This window comes from Mercenaria mercenaria, chromosome 17 (genome assembly GCF_021730395.1).
Source record: "Mercenaria mercenaria strain notata chromosome 17, MADL_Memer_1, whole genome shotgun sequence".
Classification (NCBI taxonomy): Eukaryota; Metazoa; Mollusca; class Bivalvia; order Venerida; family Veneridae; genus Mercenaria; species Mercenaria mercenaria.
In genome coordinates this window covers 12,690,395-12,710,785 of record NC_069377.1, presented here as the reverse complement: position 1 = coordinate 12,710,785, position 20,391 = coordinate 12,690,395, and the positions used below count along the sequence as shown (strand labels likewise).

Here is a 20,391-nt window from a genome sequence, read left to right as displayed (position 1 = left end):
AGTAATGTTTTGCACGTGATAAACATTCTATTTCAGATATATTAATAAAGGTATTGTTTACATAATTAACATATGTTTCAAAACTTTATATATTCGCACCATTGATTCGGCTGTTAAAAGGAGATAAACCAATTGACTTGTTTCTTCTTTCAAATCAGCGCCTTCAAAAATAACCTTTACACTACCCTTTTTTGAAAGTTTCATAAAACTGTTCAAGAAGTTTACCAAGGACAATGTTTTTATTTTAGGACTGTGAACGCCAATGATTATTATATGGCAGTGAACAATAAATGTATGACTGTAAATGTCTGTGATTACTGTACGACTGTGAATTCCAAAGATCATTATCAGACTATGAACGCCAGTGATTAACAAGATAATAAGATTGTAAATGCCAGCAATAATTGTATGACTGTTTATGTCAGCAATAATTGTATTGCATGACTGTGAACACCAGTGAATGATTAAATGACTGTGAACGCTACTGATTTATGTAAGAAGGTAAACGCCAGTAATTACTGCATAACTGTAAACGTCAGTAATTTCTATGTAAATCCCAAGGCCAGCCATAACTGTATGACTGTAAACGCCAGTGATTAATGATTTACCGTGAATGCAAATGATTGTTATCATACCGTGGACACTAGATATTGCATTATAATTGTGAACGCCAGCGATTATGTAAATGTCCAGATGATTAGCACGAGTGACTAACTTACACGTACGACTTACTAACTCGTATGTACGACGAGATAGTTCAATTTCTAGACGCAGCTCATCACTGATACAGCAGAACTTGTCTAGCACTTGTTGAATATAAAAATGAATTGGTGTACTTTGAATTGGTAAGTCACATTTGACTGAGCAACTGATGTAGAAAGCTGTTGTAATTACAGGCTGGCCAATCAAACTCCGTGACCTAAGAAATTACCTCTGACGTTAAAATTATTCTTTCCTGATGAAGGCGACTCTCTGACTGAACGCGCTCCGCGGATTACATATTACTGAAACCGATGATGAAAAAGTGGCTTTTCTGAAGCATGCCAAACATCTTGTTTGTCACAAAGGTTAACATACGTCGTTACCTTCGAATGCATGGCCAATATGTGAAAACAAACCCCATTGCGACCCTCTAATTGTGCGCAACAAATTCACGCATCGAAAGGTACACTACACGTGTTGACTGACCGGGTCAATGTGTATAAGCCAGTGTTTCTTAGTTGCCGTATTTACTCTTAATTGCCGTATTTACTCAACTGAAAGTGGTAACGTTTTTACTTTGTTGTAGGATTTAACAACTTACATGTATGTTACCGTTAATACTTTGGAAATAGTGGACTTGGTATTTTTAGGAAGTAGAAAACAACAGTTCTTTTTCAAAATTCTAGTTTTTTTTGTATTTTGGTACAGAAATAAACGCACCCTTGGTGCCCCGGGGGCGCTTAAACGTGCGGATACGGAATGTCAATAAGGTAGAATAGTATTGTCCTTGTGTCCGATCCCGGGGTTCCACACATTGATGACCAATATTAAAAACAGACATTGCAACTAAAAGTTTACAAGATGATAATTATATATTTATATAGATGTGCCCTGGAAGAAACTTTTGCTATGCTTTAACTTGTCTTACTTAATTTGGTAATAACGATTTCTAAACGAATACATAACAATCTAAACTATAACATCACTATTGGGACATAGTAGAAGTGAGCAAAAGCCGTCACGTCTTTTCACGCATAAACAGGAAACATAGTCTAATATTAAAGATTTATAACACAAACCGAGAAACCTTTAAAATGCTAGTGAACAAAGACCTTTTAGAGCAGTAAGTACATCAGAGATGATAATGGAATACCGCTTAACTGATTAGCGAAGGGCTCCCTGAACGGCTACACCGGTATCGAGTTTTAATGTGAATAATTTAAAATGATCTGGAGCACCCTAGTCACATGGTGAAATAAGGAAATGACTTTGAACTGTTTGATTATTTGTTATTGAAACGAACTCAGTCGCATGAAGACAAGTTTGGTATAAAAGAGACTTAAAATTGTTAATACAAAAAGATTATATTATCTTTGCGGAAAGTCTGAAAACATATTGAATGGCACAATTTCACTTGCCTTCTAGCAACAGGTTTGGAAATAATTGTTCAAAGTGTTCAAAAGTACAATCTAAAGAAGACTCTTATGTTTCAAACAAATTTATAAGTAATGTAATAATGTCCTACCTTTTTTTCACAGGAAATTACCTCCAGCTTACAGTTGGCATAAACAAGACCCAAAGGTGTTTCCTGCCTAGTCTCATTTATGAATCAAAGTTGGCCTGAAAATCAATGTTATATTTCAGTTTGCTTAAAACCAATAATGTTCAATATTTTATAAAACTTTTAATGAGGAAATTATAAAAGAATATAGCTTTCCAGCTGGTCGAGTTTACAAAATTAACAGACAGCCGGCATCATTTTGATGCATGTAGTGAATAAAACTTTAATTGATAGCCATGTTTTAAAGAAAAAATATACATTATTTTCATTAAAAAGAGAACAGACCCATCAGGAAGAGTGAACCATTTCTTATTAGTTTAGATTTAAAATATTCCAACATGCCAACACATTCAACCAGCCTTCTTGGATAACAAACAAACTTTTACATGAAAAAGAGGTATAATTCTCATCATATATCTTTTATGAAATAACTTTTACAGATTTGCATTATACGTACCGTGTGCTATAGTGGTCACCAAACTGCATGGACACGAAAACACATCTTTGTGGCTCTGAAATGCTGCTACAGCAATCTTGAAAGTTTGTTTCTTTTTCTTTCTAAGCTGCTTATTAGTATTTGCAAGTCAGAAATAAAAGTGAGGATATCTTATGCCACGGCTACTAAACGCTAGCGCCACCACCAAATTGCGGTGATAAGGAAAAGAGCTATTGACATTTCCGTGGTGCAGCTATCGCCCGTTTCTACTTGTAAACACGCGAGTAAAATTTATATTATATTTTATATTTTTATTGATAAAACTTTTTTCGAAAATCGGAGAATGTAGTTCCGTGTAACAACACTTTTACTAGAGGTTGTCTGTAATTTCATTAAAATGTTATGCAAATTGTGGTGCCAGGAGCTTTTCTCCCGAATTTGACAGTGGCATATTTTCATATCGGCTAGTATTCGAACACCATTCCGATGATAAGACACACTGTAAAAACATACCTGCGCATGCAAATCGTGTAGAACTGAATAACACGTATTCCCATACACCAAAGAATTACGAAAAACACAGTAAAAAGTTACAACACGACTATTTTTGAAAATGGTGGCGCTATCACCCAAGTGGTGGCGCTATACAGTAGTGGTGGCGCTGTTGTATATGATTAGTGGCTGATATATTCAATTCTAAAATATGAAAATGTCTGACTGACTGCAAGCCGCGGAAATTTCTACAATAATTGATGTTATCAACCTATCCCACACTACACCCAAATTACGTTACTCAACAAAATACATGTAGTAACCTGTACATGATCGCAAAATAATCTACATGTATATGGATTCAGATTGTGCATCTAAGCTGTATTGATAAATCATATTTAATCGATTGGAATTGAAAATGTACTGTACTTTTCAGAAAGAATTGTGAAAGTAGGGTCTTTTGTTTACAAAGCATTACAAAGCATGCAAACGACGTAAAAATACAAAGGCAAGTAACTTTCAGAAGCTTAATATAACAAATAAATTCTATACAAATCTAATTGAAATAAAAGTATTGCTACTATTTTTCATGACCTGAATTTAAAGTACACTTACATTTGTATTTAGGTAGAATATTTAAAGGTTAGAAATAATTCTTCATTAACATTTTAAACAAAGGAAATTTACTTTGACTACAAGAGTCCCAAGGGTCTGTGAGTATTTTGTTCTTTTTTGTTCTTGGATAGAGAATGTTTCATAAAGGTAAATAAACTATGATCGTGTTTTTCTTTCTTTAATAACATGATTCCTTGCAGGAATATTATCAGTTAGAGAATGTTGGTGTTTGTTTTGCTCCGGATGCGTCAGCAGTTCGTATTACTGAATGCCGTAACAGCGCCACCACTACTGTATAGCGCCATCACTAGAGTTATAGCGCCACCACTTTTAAAAATCATGGAATATTTCTTCTAACCCGAGATTCTATTATTCATGGTGTGTGCCTATATAGTTATTTATCATTTCTACACCATTTGCATGCGCAGGTATGTTCTTACAGTGTGTCCATTAATCGGAATGGTGTTCGAAAACTGGCCGATATGAAAATGTGCCACTGTCAGATTCGGGAGAAAAGCTCCTGACACCACAATTTGCATATTATTTTAATGAAATCACAGCCAACCGCTAGTTAAAGTGTTGTTACACGGAACTACATTCTCCGATTTTTGAAAAAAGTTCTATCAATAAAAATATTAGATAAAATATAAATTTACTCACGTGTTTACATTTTCAAACTGGCGATAGCTGCACCACGGAAATGTCGATAGCTCTTTTCCTTATCACCACAATTTGGTGGTGGCGCTAGCGTTTAGTAGCCGTGTATGCGGACGGAAGAAAAATTTAGGCGAATAATATTTTTTAATAACACAGAGTCAAACTGATACGATATCATAGATTTTTCTCAAAATATCTATCTTAAAGGATACACTTTCAATCTGTAAAACCGGTTTCAAAATAGTTTTACTTATGCAGTCATGTACAATTGGCAACTCTGTGTAAAACCGACTATATATACATATCCTGCTAGCTGTCAGTAAATATATAATGCATACAAAATTGCGTTAAAACAAAAAAAAGCAGTTTTGACATGTATCTATCTAAGTATACAGTATATAAAGTAAGTTAATTTATCTATAAAGAAATAATATAATTATATATATTCTGCTAAATGTCTCATGTTAAAAAAATAAATATAAGTTGATATTTTAATACATTTAGAATCAAATCCTTTCGAAGATCGTAAGTGATGTGTATATATCAATATATAATTCAATGTTATCAACAATTATTCATCATTAAGATAGATAAGACCTATGATTAATTCTACCTCAATCTCTTTATACCTTAATACAAACAGGTAATTGACAACGGCGATGATCTTGTTCCTGAACAAGTGTCGCTAGGATAAATGGAACCGTTGCTAGGATATGTATAATCAAATTACTAAAACTAAGGTACAAATTTGCTATTTAGACTAGTAATAGTATTTGTTCAGGCTTCATCAACAATGAGAAAGGAGACAAAAACTCGTTTATAAGGCAAAACAAATGATATTTCCAGATCATGATTCAGAATTATTCCAAAGACTAGTATTTCAATCAACATCGTACTTACCACGATCACAACAACACGCGAATACGCTTAGCTCGTCGTAAACAAATTTATAACACATTTAATCAGTGACTATCCCTTGCATTACTATCCCTATATTAGTCGTTGGTATGTTGTTAGACATTCAGCTCATCTAAGAACAGAGAAACGCAGTCAAAGAAATGTTTATGCATGATGCCCGTTCTTTAACGTGTCCAAATTCCTTTAATATTCATGAGTTCTTCAAACATTTTCGCTGAGTTCAAGCGTTCGCACATACTTTTTATGCAAGTACAACATTATCGATGTTCTTTGTTTTCAAAGATTCACTGCGATATAAAATGGGGTCCTGCATGAAATACACAACATGTCCGATACTCTGCTAAAATGGGTTTTGCTTGTTAAAGCACCATGCCTCCAGATTTGGCTAAAAAATAATCTTTCTTTCAAATTGAAGTTTTGGTCATATTATGAACATTAGAATACGAATTTCTGTTTCTAAAATATTTTAAAAAATCCAAATCAAGAAAAAAAGATGACCGCGTCGGGAATCGAACCCCGGACGGACCGCCGCGGCAATAAAGACATTTTCCCGTCGTCGTAACCAATAGCGCTATAGCTGAAGTAGTGAATAATGACTTCGAAATATAGATATTTATAATCGAGACAGTTTACCTGGAGTAAAAGCGTGTCAAACGCTTTTCGATTTTCATCGTAAAAAGTATTAAACAGCAAATTCTCATGTGTTTCCGTAACATAAAGTTTGTCAGTAATTATGTTTTAAAGCCTTCTTAAGAAATATAGCATTTATTTCAAAATATCTAAAAAAATAAAAAAAAATTGTTGTCGAACGATCTGGAGGCATGCCGCTTTAAAGTCATAGACATAGACACTTTGATTATAGTCTTCTAGTATATTTTAAAAATCGGTAGACAATAACAACGTGCCAGGATTTAAAGAAATAGAAATCAGTCTAATTTTCTTTTATTTTTCAGAATGTAATGCGACGTGAATGTCCCCATGGAGAACGTCTAATGCACAAGTCAACCAGTCAAAACTTTAAAAAAATATACTGAAGACAGAACTGAGACTACTCTTGGTATGACCAGCACTCCTGTCTATTAACAGCAGCCTGAAAAACCAATACTAACTGTAACAGCATTCGACACCTCACAGCGATGCAATAGGAAATTGCAAATAGCTCTCTGTGAGCTATGATATGCCGTCAATGCATGCAGAAAATATTATGTTTGGATTTTATAGAAGCATTTTGGATCACCGGACAAAACGTAATGCCATTCTACGTCAGTTGTTTTTAAGTAACTTATCTCCAGATATAAAAATAAGAACGTGGTGCAGCAGTGAATTCGTAGAAGTCTGCACCTCAATTTAAAATGTCATAGATATTTTGTATGTTTTATCTTGACAAGATACAAAGGAAGGAGAAAAGACTGGAAATATAGTGTTTAATGCCGTGAAATTTAAATAAAACAACGATACGGAGGACATGGATATAAAAGGATAAGTATTTATCATATAATATAATTTGATAAGAATTTTAATGCTTGGAAAAGTGACATAAATGATAGGGGAAAAAATGAAAATAAAAAGTGACGCAGTAATAAATAACATGTCTTTGACATAGTTACAATGCGTATAATGGATCAAAATGAAACAACAACTGGGTATGCAGAAGAAGTTGCAATCGACGTTTTAAATGTTCTAGTTCTCATCGTATCTGTTACCGGAATGTTCCTGAATACGACAACTATACTAGCGCTGGTGCATCTACCCTGGTCGTCTAGACCAAATCTACGTTTAATTCTTAGTCTGTGCGTGGCAAATTTCTTATTTGCTTTGAATTTTCTTATATATATGCTAGCTTTTTATAGTAATCCAATAGGAAGTGGATATGCCGTAACGTGCTTGATGTTTGAGGTGCTAAGGTGTGTTTTGTACCTTTACATTTATTTCAATTTAGCATCAATTGTACTGGATTTATGCCTAGCAGTTACTAACCCATTAGGATATGCTTCAATTGTGACCAAAGGAAGGACCAACAAACTACTTTTCATCAACGCCTTTATTTCTCTTGTGATCATGGCATTGGCTATTACGTTCAACTACTTGACATTGACAGAAGCCACCAATGTTCACACACATGAAAGCAGTTGTTCCATCTATCCGAATTATGTGTACATACGCTCATTCAACTGGATTTTTAAAGTTTCCGTTTTTATATGCATTCCTGTGTTTATTGTGCTTTTAACAATAATATTCTTAGCCGTAAAGGCGACCACGTCTTCTTCTAACAGCCAACCATCGAACACCCGTGGTGTTATAACTGTGATGTTAGTGATTTTTACGTTTCTGGTGTGCTTTGCTCCCTATCAATTCATATCATTTTATATTCAATACTCTCCAGAAAGTTATCAACATTTTTCAACATTGGCACAGATTTTGGAAAGACTGCTTTATTTAAATGGATTCTTCGTGCCATTATTATACTCTTTAAGAACACAAGACGTTAGGAAAGGTTACACACTTATGTTTAAGAAATGCGTTTCTGCCGCGTCAGATTATCAAAGCGTTTTTACCGGTGAATAAACTGTTTTGTAATTGTGCAAAATGTAGAATTGAATGAACTTCTACTGAACAATGCTTTGTTTGAATTTGGAGTAGAGAAAAGAAAATTGTGTTTATATAGCCTTAAGCTGAGTTTTCCAAATTGCAATGTTCTAAATCGAAATTACTATTAATTTCTTGTCTGAATTGAAAAACAAATTTAAAGTACAACTTCTTTCGAGAAAACGTGTTCACACCTCTAAATCTAATGGAACGTTCTGAATGAAAAAAGTGAAATTTTAGTTCCAAATTAATTTCTTTCGGTCGAAAATCATTGCGGCCTTAATGTTTCATTGTGCAATGTTAATTTGTGCGTTTTGTGTTTCAGTAAAACTAAATATTACTTTGGTGTTTTTAGCTGCTTCAGTTGTTTTTTCTAAAGAGTGTCGTCGTGCGTCTTTTTGTATGTTTTATCATTGATTATTATTCAAAAATGTATTTGTTATTTTCAGATACATGTTCTTATCGAAATAAAATCTTTTATTGTCTAGCTCACTGACTGAAGTAAAGTACTCTAATTTTTTCAGTGAGTTGCCATCACGTGACTTGGGCTCCGTGTACTTCTTACACATACATATCGACTTGTTAACACGTAAGTGCAGGTAATGATAAACACAAATCAAAGACCTAAATCTAAATCTAAACGCTATAATAATACTGCATTATACTGATGTTACTCAAAATAGCGACATTATACAACAATAATGATACATTAGCGAACCAGTGTAAGTTCGTTCTAAATTTAAATCTGACATAATTACAATAATTAAATTTTTAGATATACTGAAAAAAGACCGACTGAATAAAAGAAATAAAAGAATTATCAGATAAACAGAAATTCATGAAGGGCCTTAAATTGTCCAGTTGTAATTTTGTAGGGTAGTTTTATAATAACTGTTTTAAAAGAATGATTTTCATTAAATTCATGAGGTGGAGAAAGTAGGTCACTAGATTGTAGTAGGTCTTTAAATAAGATCTTCATAAACTGCACATAAAAGATCGCATAATATGAGACTATTTTGCTCAAGAATTGAACCATAAATGTATATCACATATACCTATGAGATATATGATGAATGTACATTGCATCTACAAAATATTACTTTGTTATATCTAAATAAATGTAAAGTATTAACAATAATTCTTTCGACGAAAACTAAACTAACTTTTCGTTTAAGAAAAAAATTCTCTTACACTTTTCAAAACTTAGAACGCACTTACAATTTCTAGGTATTGCATCAAATGAACTTCTTACATACATGTATAATCACACACAAATTTTTCAAGGAAGAATAAAATGAGCATATTTTTCTTCAATGGCACAAGAGGCGTACACATGAGATGCAACAGGTTTTTATGGTAAATGCTAAAATAAAGGCATATTTGCTGTCAGTAATTAACGCTAATATGTGGTGCCTGATGCACTATGAAATATGACAGTGAAATGACAGTATGGTTTCTGCACCTACATGATACTTTATATATCACCTTACCTACAGCTGCACATGCCATATATAATTTCAAATAAATAATGATACTGCTTTAGCAGAAGCACATACCTACAAATGTATAAAAAATACCTGTGTATAAATACTCTAAGCGAGCAGCAAACACCTGATACCGATGTAAAAAAAATCTTTAAGGCATGTAGCAATTGCATTTGTACTTGTGCAAAACATCTTTCATTATCTGTTTTCAGAACCTTTCAAGACAAGCAGCAAACACCTGTGTAAAAAAAAATTACAAGACAAATACCTGTGTAAAAATCGTTCAACCTCGGGGCTTATCATTGTCTTCTCGAAATTCATAGTGACACCAAAAACAACAACTGCCAAAATACCCGACATTGCACAAAAATCTTCGACTGAAAAAAAGCCGGATTTAATTAGCTAAACAAACCTTCCCCCAATTAAAGAAACATATTATTAAGCCTAATCACCTGAAAAAGAAGAAAGGCTCGTACTGGAAAAGAGAAAAGAAAGCTGTAAAATCACAAATACATTTTAGCGAACAATGATCTTCTCTACACAAAGATTGGTTAATTTCGTACTTTCTCTTGCATTTGACAAGAGAAATCAAGATATGAAGTGTTAGTATGAGTTTTAGAAAAAATAGATGGCAGTTGATTAATGAAAAGTCATTTTCGTGTCACAAAACCAAGGAAGATATAAAGGAAACATTTTTGACAGAAACAATTGTTTGGTCGTATTTCGAGTATATTTTACAAGCAAATAACACTAACTGCAATTCGTTTACACGTATGAAAAAGTATGTCTGATCGAAATATAATATGACTTATTCGTTGATGTTATGAAAATCCAATTATCGAAAATAAACATGCTGTTTCTTTTATGTAGGCTTGTAAGACATGAGGCTGCAGGCTCAACATAACATTTACACTCTGCAAATAACCGATTACAACAATGCATTTTCAGAATACAACAGTTTACCAAAAAAAATACCTGTTTCACCAAATGCATCTACATCTATGGTAAACAAACAAAGTACAAGTAAACAAAGTACAGTCATTTCGAGTGCGCCAGAATGACGAACAGAAACAATATATAACAAAGGAAACTTATTAGTGCCTCAAGTTTTGACATATCCGCCTGAACATCTGACATTTGTTTGCCCACAGGCGAATCTAATCTGCTTTGAGGATTGGATGTTTCCTGGTTTTCTTGGCTTTCTGTTTTGTTAGACTATTGTTATGTCTAGTTATTCGTTATATATCCTATTTTTTACTTGTCATGCACGGAATGCGTTTGGTAAGAACAGATGTACCAATTATATTTATATGCCATTCTGTCGAGATGCAATTAGTTTTCTTATTATTTGAGAGCGGCCTAAACACTTTCTCTATATAAAAATCAGCTCTGCTTGCTTGTCAGCTAATTTAAGTTGAATTTTTATATCATATCCTATAATCTCGTCGAAACCCAACTTGTGACATATGAACATGGTAAATGAAATAAATATGTATTATTCCAAACACAGAAGTCTGTCAGTAGTTTTTTGTTGTTGTTTTTTTTTTTTTGTTGTTGTTGTTGTTTTTTTTTTTGTTTTTTTTTTTGTTTTTGGGGTTTTTTTTGGGGGTGGGGGTTTGTTTGTTGTTTGTTGTTGTTGTTGTTGTTTTGTAATATCGTTGTTCCAAAATCAATATTATCAATTTCAATTTCAGTCAATAAACGGTTTTACACGACATAATACACATACATTCTACACAGAACTGGCCAACGCATGGTAAGAAAATGGAATTTCTAATCCATCTTAAGGTCACACTTAATTTTCATAAAGAAATACTGAAATCACCAGCACAAAATAACTTGCACTTCCACATCTGTTGATTCTTAACTCAGACATAAATGGTAAGATATATAGTAATATCAATCAACAAATAATTTGAAAAACAAACGACTTTTTTTTCCATCGGCAGACACCATCATTTATCAGGATGCACCACGACAGCTATTTCTCAGTTTAAAGCAATTCGTCTTTTGCTTACATAGAGCAGACGAGTATATGACTTTAATGTCTGACATTTGAAGCAATTAATTGTTGCTACTGATTCAATCAAGCGTCGAAAATGTCTATCAGACAAATCGTCTTTCTGCTAATGTGACTGGAATGTTATTAACCAATCACTTTCAAGGAGAAACGGTACGTAAATAAAGTGGCATAAATCATCAAATATTTGACCATCGACCAAGTTTTTCATCGCTTGCAACAGATATGGAAATTTTGATATACTATTAAATTTAATGTATTAGGAAAATTCAGCTTCCTTTATCTGTCTCTCTGTATTTTAGTAAATGTGATACATGTAATGTTTTTACATTACAGTTAATTTTAGCTGACCTTTATGGCATGCCCATTGCCCATAACACAAATTATTTTACCACGTAACTGGGTACAAAATAAACATCAAATGTAAAAGTATAATGTGTCTTTCCATTATGTTTCTTCGTGTTAATTTCATCATTTCTTCAATTCATTATGACAACAAAACACCACCGTATTTCATTTGGATTTAACTAAATACCTCTCAATTATATGCAGCTGTTGCTTCGAAATATTTTCTGCCATTATGAGTACGATGGTGGCATTTTGAACAATGACTAACGTAAATTCAGTGTAATTAACAACTGAAACAGTTTTCAACATCTGTGACAGAGGTAGAGGGACGTTTGACCTCTCATTTAGAAAATGAGTTCACTGCAATATATACAGATACACACATTCATAAGTAATACATGACTCTCCACCCATTTGTGCCTAGACTAAATCTAGATCTTTTGAAAGTAAATAGTAATAATAAGAATATATCTAAGAGATAAAGTATTTCAAAAACATCAAGTGTGTGGTCTAAGACAAAGTCTATTCCATCTTACAATTCAGTATTTGGTTTATTTATGTAAGTCTGGTCAATACCAGTAACAAATTGGGCCGTGTTTATGTCTCGTACTGACTCAGCAATCATGGTAATGCATTAAGTTAATAAGTCAGATTTGTAATGGAAATGAATAAGTGTTCAGACATACAAAACATTCGATTTCAACGAAGTTTCGTAATCTTTTTTTTTCTTTCTTTTTTTTGTATCTTCAGCGTTGAGAAATTATCAGCCATTCTTTTCCTCACTAGATAAAAAAAACTAATGACTAACATAGAGACATCTTGAACAGTGTTAATTACGCTTTTCTTTAATGAAATGAAAACTATAAGACATTTTCATAAATGTTAATTAATAGTGACACTAGCGTAGATGCTATACCACCTAATATTATATATAATTGTCTTTTATTACTCAGTCTTCAACACAAATCGTACCTTACCGCTTACATTAGAAATAATTTTCTTTTACCATTCAATCTTCAACACAATTGATTTTTTCTGACTTGATTATATGGTAAGGAAAATATCACTTGCATCAAATATAATCAACTGACTTTTTCGCACATTTAGGAAACCTTCTACAATTATCATAATTGAAAATATACGTGTGTAATGAATAAAAACTTCATTTTCATTTTCAGACTAATTAATCTGTTTGAAAGTGTCGTCTGATAACTGGCAATATCTCGTGCTGGCAAGCATTCATACAAACTCCCATTTATCATACTTTCCAGACAAAAGCATGGGTTTCTTCCTTGTCTAGATTCATTGCACTGCGGAAATTCTAGATAATGATACATAACAATGGTATAGATCCACCCCAATGTCATGTGTTCGAGTATAAAGTATTCCGAGAAAATATGATAATAATCATTTATCGGTCATACGTTTAGTATAACGAATAATTATGATTTAATAATAATCATTCAAATGCTGAAAGAAAAAAGGAAACATGCAAGTTTAGACCAAATGCTTTAAGGTAGTTAACACGCAGATATATCGGTTTAAAGTATATAGGTTAGAAAAATATCACTCCCGTTATTATTTTCTTCCAAGAAATAGAGAAGGTAAGAAACTGTTACAAATGATTGTATTGCGTGTTAACGTTCACTGTTAATGAATAATATAAAAAAGAGCTGTTCTGTTAGTGATACATCCTTCCAACAAAAGAACTATTTTGTTTGTTTTCTACAACAGATGAATTTGATGATGTCCTTAATTTTTTGTACGTCATTCTTTGTAATACAACTGGATTTGATATGAAAAAAATGTATGAGGTTAGAGTTCTTAGAAAATGCAATAATATTCTAGAATGATATAAAGCACACTAAAGTAATAGCAGAAAATATTTAAGCCAGGAACTGACAGAAAAATCTAATATATAATGCAACACAATATACAAAAGTCAATATTTTAAGCAATATCAACGTGGTTGAAATATAATTAGAGTAACTGTACTAGAGATAAAGAAAGTGTGTTAAAAGCGTGAAAGGAGCTCCAAATTAATGTATTATAAAATGAATACAATCACTATCCATTGTTACTGCTTACATTGCTACCTGACTGGAAGCCAAACATTAAGTAGTGACGATAAACCACAAAATCGAGTGGAACGCAAATGATGAAAAGCGGCAGCTGCTTCTCAGTATTAATTCATCAATCAAGTTCATTCATCAAACAACCAAATCATTCCAGTTTGTTTGTATGTTGTTTTAAAATAGAAAAAAAGAAAAGTATATCAAGTGCATCCCTAAGGGTAACACTAAAGAAAATCAAAAAAAAAATCAAATGTGCACAATTATCTAAATTCAGAGGAAATAAAACACACTTTCCACATGCTGATCTTAAAAAATATTGTGCATCAAATAGTCTTCTGTGTTGACTTTTTTATATAAAAGAATCTCGACAATCTTGTTACCATCAGATAAATGCAATAGTGTTCTATGTCCCAATTTAGTGTAAGCAATAAAATTGAGTTTTAAGATTCTGACGTCTAAAATAACGTTAAACGTATTCTAAATGCTATCAAAGTTTGCACTGTTTTATGTCCAGCATTCTTTTTCTTAGACTGATATATTTTTCTTTCAATTTAATAGTCCATTTTCTTATCTTTTACATTAACAAAATACATGGAATAAAACAGGTTTTTAACTTAGGCATATTTTGAAGATGTTTGCCACATGACTTATTATGAAACATATGACTGGTCATCAAGGACTCAGAACGTTACAAGATTTAGCCGAATGACTGTTTACGATATAAAATAAAAAGGCATTTTTGTATGACACATCTGCCTCCATCATAGCCTGTTGGAGACAACAGGATATGTAATTCTGTCTTGACCTTTGATGAAATTACTTTTAAAAAACAGGGGCCATAATACTGACTGACTACAGGCAACAATCCTATAAAGATTGACTGCCAACGCGTTCTTTAATCATTGAGCGAAAAGTCGCGCGGTCACTGTAACCTTGACCATTGACTTACTAATCCTAAAGCAAATGTGGATAACTACTACCGACCACAAGCAACAATTCAGTGAATTTGACGCCTATAGGCCAATGCAAATTTTAGTTATTGTGCAGAAGCCGTTTTCAGCCCAGAGGTCAATTCGACCTTGCCCTTTAACTTACTTGGCCCTAAAACGAATCGGGACTTCTTCTGTCCATAGTCAATTTTCTCAAGAAGTAAGACGATTGTACACCAGAGATCGTGCATTAGTTACTGAGCGGCAACGACTGAACTTCAACATGATAAGGGTTATCTATAGACCACAGGCAATCATCCCGTGAAGGTTAACTGTTGGCCCATAGCGTTCTTTACTTTTTGAGAGGAAACCGTTTTCACTCTTAAGGTCACTGTGACCTTTGTCTTTGACCTACTGACCTCAAAGGCAATAGGCTTCATCTGCTGATCACAGGCAATCATATATTATGATCAAGTATGGCTATAGTGAGACCGAGCATTATGTAGGTAATGGTAAAAAATCAAAAGATCTGCTGGCCGACCGGCGGACCACTAAACAGACCGACAATGAGCAAAACAATGTACCACCTGAAAAATGCTGGGCATTCTAATGGCCAGTAACTCTAAAATAAATTGAGGACACAGCAAACTGAATAAAATTTCCGACGGTATGTTACATTCGATATATGCTTTACATGCACATATAACACTATGGCATTCAGCTTACGACTTTTTAATGGGTGAAAGAAACGTATTAGATAGTTGTATTATGTTAATGTAGAAGCAAGTTTCAAATGTTTCCAATCATAACTTAGGGAAAATTGAGCTCAAACCTATAGTGAAATGGAAACAGTTTCGTGGCGTAAATACTAATAGAGTTGTGAAAAGATAAGATGTTATTGTTACGGTTAGAAGTCTGCTGCTATATAAGGTAAATACATTTGTTGATTTTTAGAACTGTTAAAACAAAACGGTCTGAATTTTCAAGAACAAAACTATGATTGTTTACCAATGCTGAATTTTAAATGTGATGTTTTTATATTACTTATTGAAAAACGAACATCTTTTCATAAAAATACCTGTTCTCGTACGTTTAAGCAGTACGTGATATTGCTGAATTTAGAAAATATATTGTGCAAATCTTTAGAACATTTTTGTATTTAAATAAATTTACATTTAATCGACTTTTTTAAACATAAATTTTGAAGCAAGCATTGTTTGATTATGTAAAGAATTAAGTAAATATTGAGCTTTACAATAACTTAACAGAGGAGGATATAAACAATTATAATTATGCACTACCAAAATTCCAACCGTTTACTCTATCTCTAAAAGAACAATAAGGAACAAGCATGCAAGAAGTTACGTCAATCCAGAACAACTGTTCCCGCCTCTTACCGATGGAGGAACGTCTCCACCTCAGGACTTATCATGGTGCGTTCCGAATTCATTGCTAGACCTAAAACTACTACTGCTAGGACACCAGACATGTTGCAAAATACTTCAACTGAAAGTAAGCAAATCTTTACTTAGCACCAAAAAAGATAAATCATGAACTGAAAGTCATGCAAAATAATCTGCAATATCCTTAGTGATTTAGTTATCTGAAAATAATGATAGAACGGATTAGTTTTTGTTTCAAAGCACCTCCTTCCTGACTTTGATAAAGAGAAACTGAAAAAAGAGTCTGAATTCAGAATAAAATAGCGTTGTAATGCTTTCATCATCAGATATCTGAAACGAAATGCTACATGATGTTATAGTCAGTCAAAAAATGAAATGCTTTCTGAAAATATACATACTGAAGAGATAATAAAACAAATACTGTGATACATGACTTCGTGGTAGGAATCGTGGTGTTTTAGACAGGTGAACATGACTTGATCTACACACATTTCTAGAGAGAACAAGCAAAGTCGATGAATTGGTATCCCCCGCCGAATGGGTTTGTGGTGAGGAATGGCAAAGAAATATATCCGGCAAAAAGTTAAGGATGTTACTAAGAAGCAAATAACTTCATTAGTCAGGATCAGTTGTTTTAGGTGTACATAATAATGTATGTTCAGCTAATCCCGACTAATGAAATTATTTTGAATGGAATATGCTTACTGTAACAGGCTTAGCTTTTAGAATTGTATGGAGTTATTTGAAATGTGACCTTGAAGTTAACGGGGGACCTTACAAAACTTCACATGTTGATAATAAATATTGATGGAAAATAAAGAATGAAAAACAATTGTGGGGGTGGGGTGCATGATCAGGGTGGCGGTGGTGACTTGGTGGAGGAGCGAGGTGGAGGGAGTATTATAACTTCGCATGTAACTGTTGATAAATATTCACGGAAGGTTTGAAAAATAAAAAAAGGAATAAAAAACAAACAAAGAAACGTTCCGCCCTCGGCGAGGGATGACAATCAGTTAAGGACCGAACGACGATGAATAATGTTAAGGACGGACATCATGTCTGATGCATCTGTATTAATAAAGCATGGACATGACGTAAGGTTCATCGATGAATTTCGAACAACATATTTGGATCAAGAGCAGAAATGACAGATGCATTTCACTTGACTGATAAAAAGTGTTTATAGACTAAAGTAACATTCACTCAAAAACATCCCTTAAAGAAATCAAACAAATGTATTGCAGGTTTTATGACATGAAATGTAGGAAATTCGCTTTATTGATTTCCTTTCAAGAATTTATATCTTGTTATCGCATATTGGAAAGTCAGGAAGCCTTCTGTTTAACAATGAAATGAAACAGAGAAATCTGTATTAATCAATGAAGTCCCTTATATAGTTAACACTAGAAACTTCAAGGGTCATAATTATGGTGTTACTTGGGCAATCCGACTGAAACTTGACGGGCCGCATTTCCCTATAATGGTGAACATGTAGTTTTATGAAGTTTTATTTAAATATTCCAAACCACTTCCTAGATATGGCTTCGGACGGACGGAAAGACGCACGGACGGACGGACAACGCCAAAGCTATATCCCTCCGCTTTCGGCAGGGGATAAAAAAGTCAGTTACGGACCGAACGACGATGAATACTGTAAAAGACGGACATCATGCCTCGTGTATCTGTATCAATAAAGCATGGACATGATGTAAGGTTCATAGATGAATTTCGAACAACATATTTGGATCAAGAGCAGAAATGACAGATGCATTTCACCTGACTGAAAAAAGGTCTTTATAGACTAAAGTAACATTCACTCAAAAATATCCCTTAAACGAATCAAACAAATGTATTGCTGATTTTATGACATGAGATTTAGGAAATTCGCTTTATTGCTTTCCTTTCAAGAATTTAATATCTTGTTATCTCACTTTGAAAAGTCTGGAAGCCTTCTGTTTGACAATGAAATAAAACGGAGAAATCTGTATTAATCAATGAAGTCCAATTAATTAAATGTTATCCTATATGTCTGCGAAAACGACAGATTGGAATCTCAATAATCGTTTTGTATTGTGAACGATTTATGACAGACTTCTCTTTACAATATCCTGCCTGGACGTTATCAGGCGAGAGGCAAATGAGATGCTGTCAGGGCATCAGTAATAAAAGCACTTTCTACTAACAAATGCAGAAAAAAAGAAGAAAAAAAACGTCACATTTATATAATAGACTTGTATTTGTTCTGTGCTCGAACCATGGTTAATTTCAAAGAAAGTAGGCTTTGTATACAGATGCTATACGAGTAGCAGTAATCCACGGACCGCCAGGGGTAGATTTAATGGTGAGGCAAGCGTTCTCTTCTTATTACATTATTTTAACTTTTTTTCTTCTCTAATTCATGGGTTTCAGGAGGAAAACAAACTGGTATGAAATGCAGGAACTCTGGTGTATAAGTTGATTTCAGTAAATGGATATATAAATGGATATTTTTTAAATATAAGCACCCCTCCCATTTTTTTTCGAATAAACATTACCCTCAATCAATGTATTGCAGCTATGACATCTATGACATAAGTGTACAGGGAAATTCATTGATGCAAGCATCAAAGACGCCGCCAAGTGTTGTATCTGAAGTACATTTATTGCAATATGAGAATTCACATAATCATCACTTTATTAGTCTGACTGGCTACAAGTTATGTGCATTAGCACATAAAACAATATATGTTATAAACTGTTTAAAACATGAAGAATAAACATGATAGAAAAGTTTTACCATGCAATACAAATCCTCTACCTGCAATGACATTAACATTGCGAGTAGGTGGTCCCTTTACATACAAAATTAAAGTAATTATTTCACTAACTAAGGTCACCTCCTGTGAAAAGTTCTTATATAATAATAATATAATAATAATAATAACTTTATTTTCTGAAGGTTACATACTAAGTGTACAAATACAGATATTATACAATTTATTTCCAGTATGGCCTTCAACTGATATACATTCACACATACACACAATCATACATTCAATTTATAATTAAACATTTATACAAAAATACACATATCAGAATTACTTAAATTTTCTCGACAAACACATCTCAAATTAAAGAAGTCTTAAATAAACGTAATGTAACAATAACTATGTTTTAAAGGAATTACCATGCGTCACAAAGATTATACGTGACAATTAAGATATACAAAAAAGGAAGTCTGTCCCATAAAATAATAAATAGTTCCAGATTTGAATAATAAGATAATATGAATATTATTATTATTGAAAACGAATTCAGTAACATCAATTCAACAAAATTCTTGTAATTACAAGTAATTAATTGCTAAAAACTATTGTAACAAGAGAAAATTCTTTAAATCATGCTTGAAAGTAGTTATATTGTTATTATGAAGTTTAATGTAAGAAGGAAGTGAATTCCATATGTGTGCAGCTTTGTAGCTAAATGTTTGTTTCAGGTAGTTCGTTTTAGGTTTAACAATAGAAAGATCCATGTTTTCGGTTGGGCGCAGACTGTAATGATCATTATGAACAAAATGTAGTAAATCTGAAATGTATATAGGACAATCCCCTGTTTTACTTTTGTACACTAATAATGAAATATGGTATTTGCACCTGTTCTCAAAAGATAGAAGTTTTGAATTTCTTAATACTTCATCGAAGTTGCTACACTTTGATTTTGTAATTATTTTTATAGCGCGTCTCTGCAAAGATGTAATTTTATCAGTGTCCGAGTTGTGACAAAGTCCCCAGACATTGCAACAATATTCCATGGTTGACATAATATATGCATTGTAATACAATAGTTTCATCTCATCTGTTAAGAAAAATGCAATTCTTCTAAGTAGAGCAATTTCTGAGTTTAGTTTATTGGCCACGGTACTTACGTGGGATTGCCAAGACAGAGTTTCATATATATATACACCTAGAACTTTCTGACACTTCACGTTTTCAGTGATCGAACCGTCTAAAATTAACTCAAGTTTTTTAGTATGTTTTATTTTGACTCTAGTGCTCAATACCATACATTTTGTTTTTGAAGGATGAGGTGACATGTTATTTATTTAACTCCAGTTATGGGTACTAATTAGGCTATACTGAAGTTCAGACTGAATTTTTGTAATACTGTTGGCGGATTTATGTAAGGT

The 20,391-nt window shown here is 33.1% G+C and overlaps 2 protein-coding genes across 14 annotated transcripts in view; one reads left to right on the top strand and one right to left on the bottom strand.

Annotated features, from left to right (window-relative positions):
• Positions 1-8,307, top strand: part of LOC123535634 (atypical chemokine receptor 3-like) — a 52,288-nt gene extending 43,981 nt beyond the window's left edge. For all 8 annotated transcript variants that reach the window (XM_045318360.2, XM_045318361.2, XM_053529070.1 and 5 more), the window contains one exon: positions 6,335-8,307. In XM_045318360.2, coding sequence (XP_045174295.1) covers positions 6,990-7,946 — 957 coding nt within the window. In that variant the 5' untranslated portion in view covers positions 6,335-6,989 and the 3' untranslated portion in view covers positions 7,947-8,307. The remainder of the gene's footprint in view (positions 1-6,334) is intronic.
• LOC123535633 (sodium/hydrogen exchanger 10-like) overlaps positions 1-20,391 on the bottom strand; it is a 292,843-nt gene that overhangs the window by 189,718 nt on the left and 82,734 nt on the right. For 4 of the 6 annotated variants that reach the window (XM_053529065.1, XM_053529066.1, XM_053529064.1 and 1 more), the window contains one exon: positions 16,221-16,329. In XM_053529065.1, coding sequence (XP_053385040.1) covers positions 16,221-16,329 — 109 coding nt within the window. Of the gene's footprint in view, positions 1-9,719; positions 9,829-16,220; positions 16,330-20,391 lie in introns of all 6 variants that reach the window. The other 2 variants (XM_053529067.1, XM_045318358.2) reach the window with 1 other exon arrangement.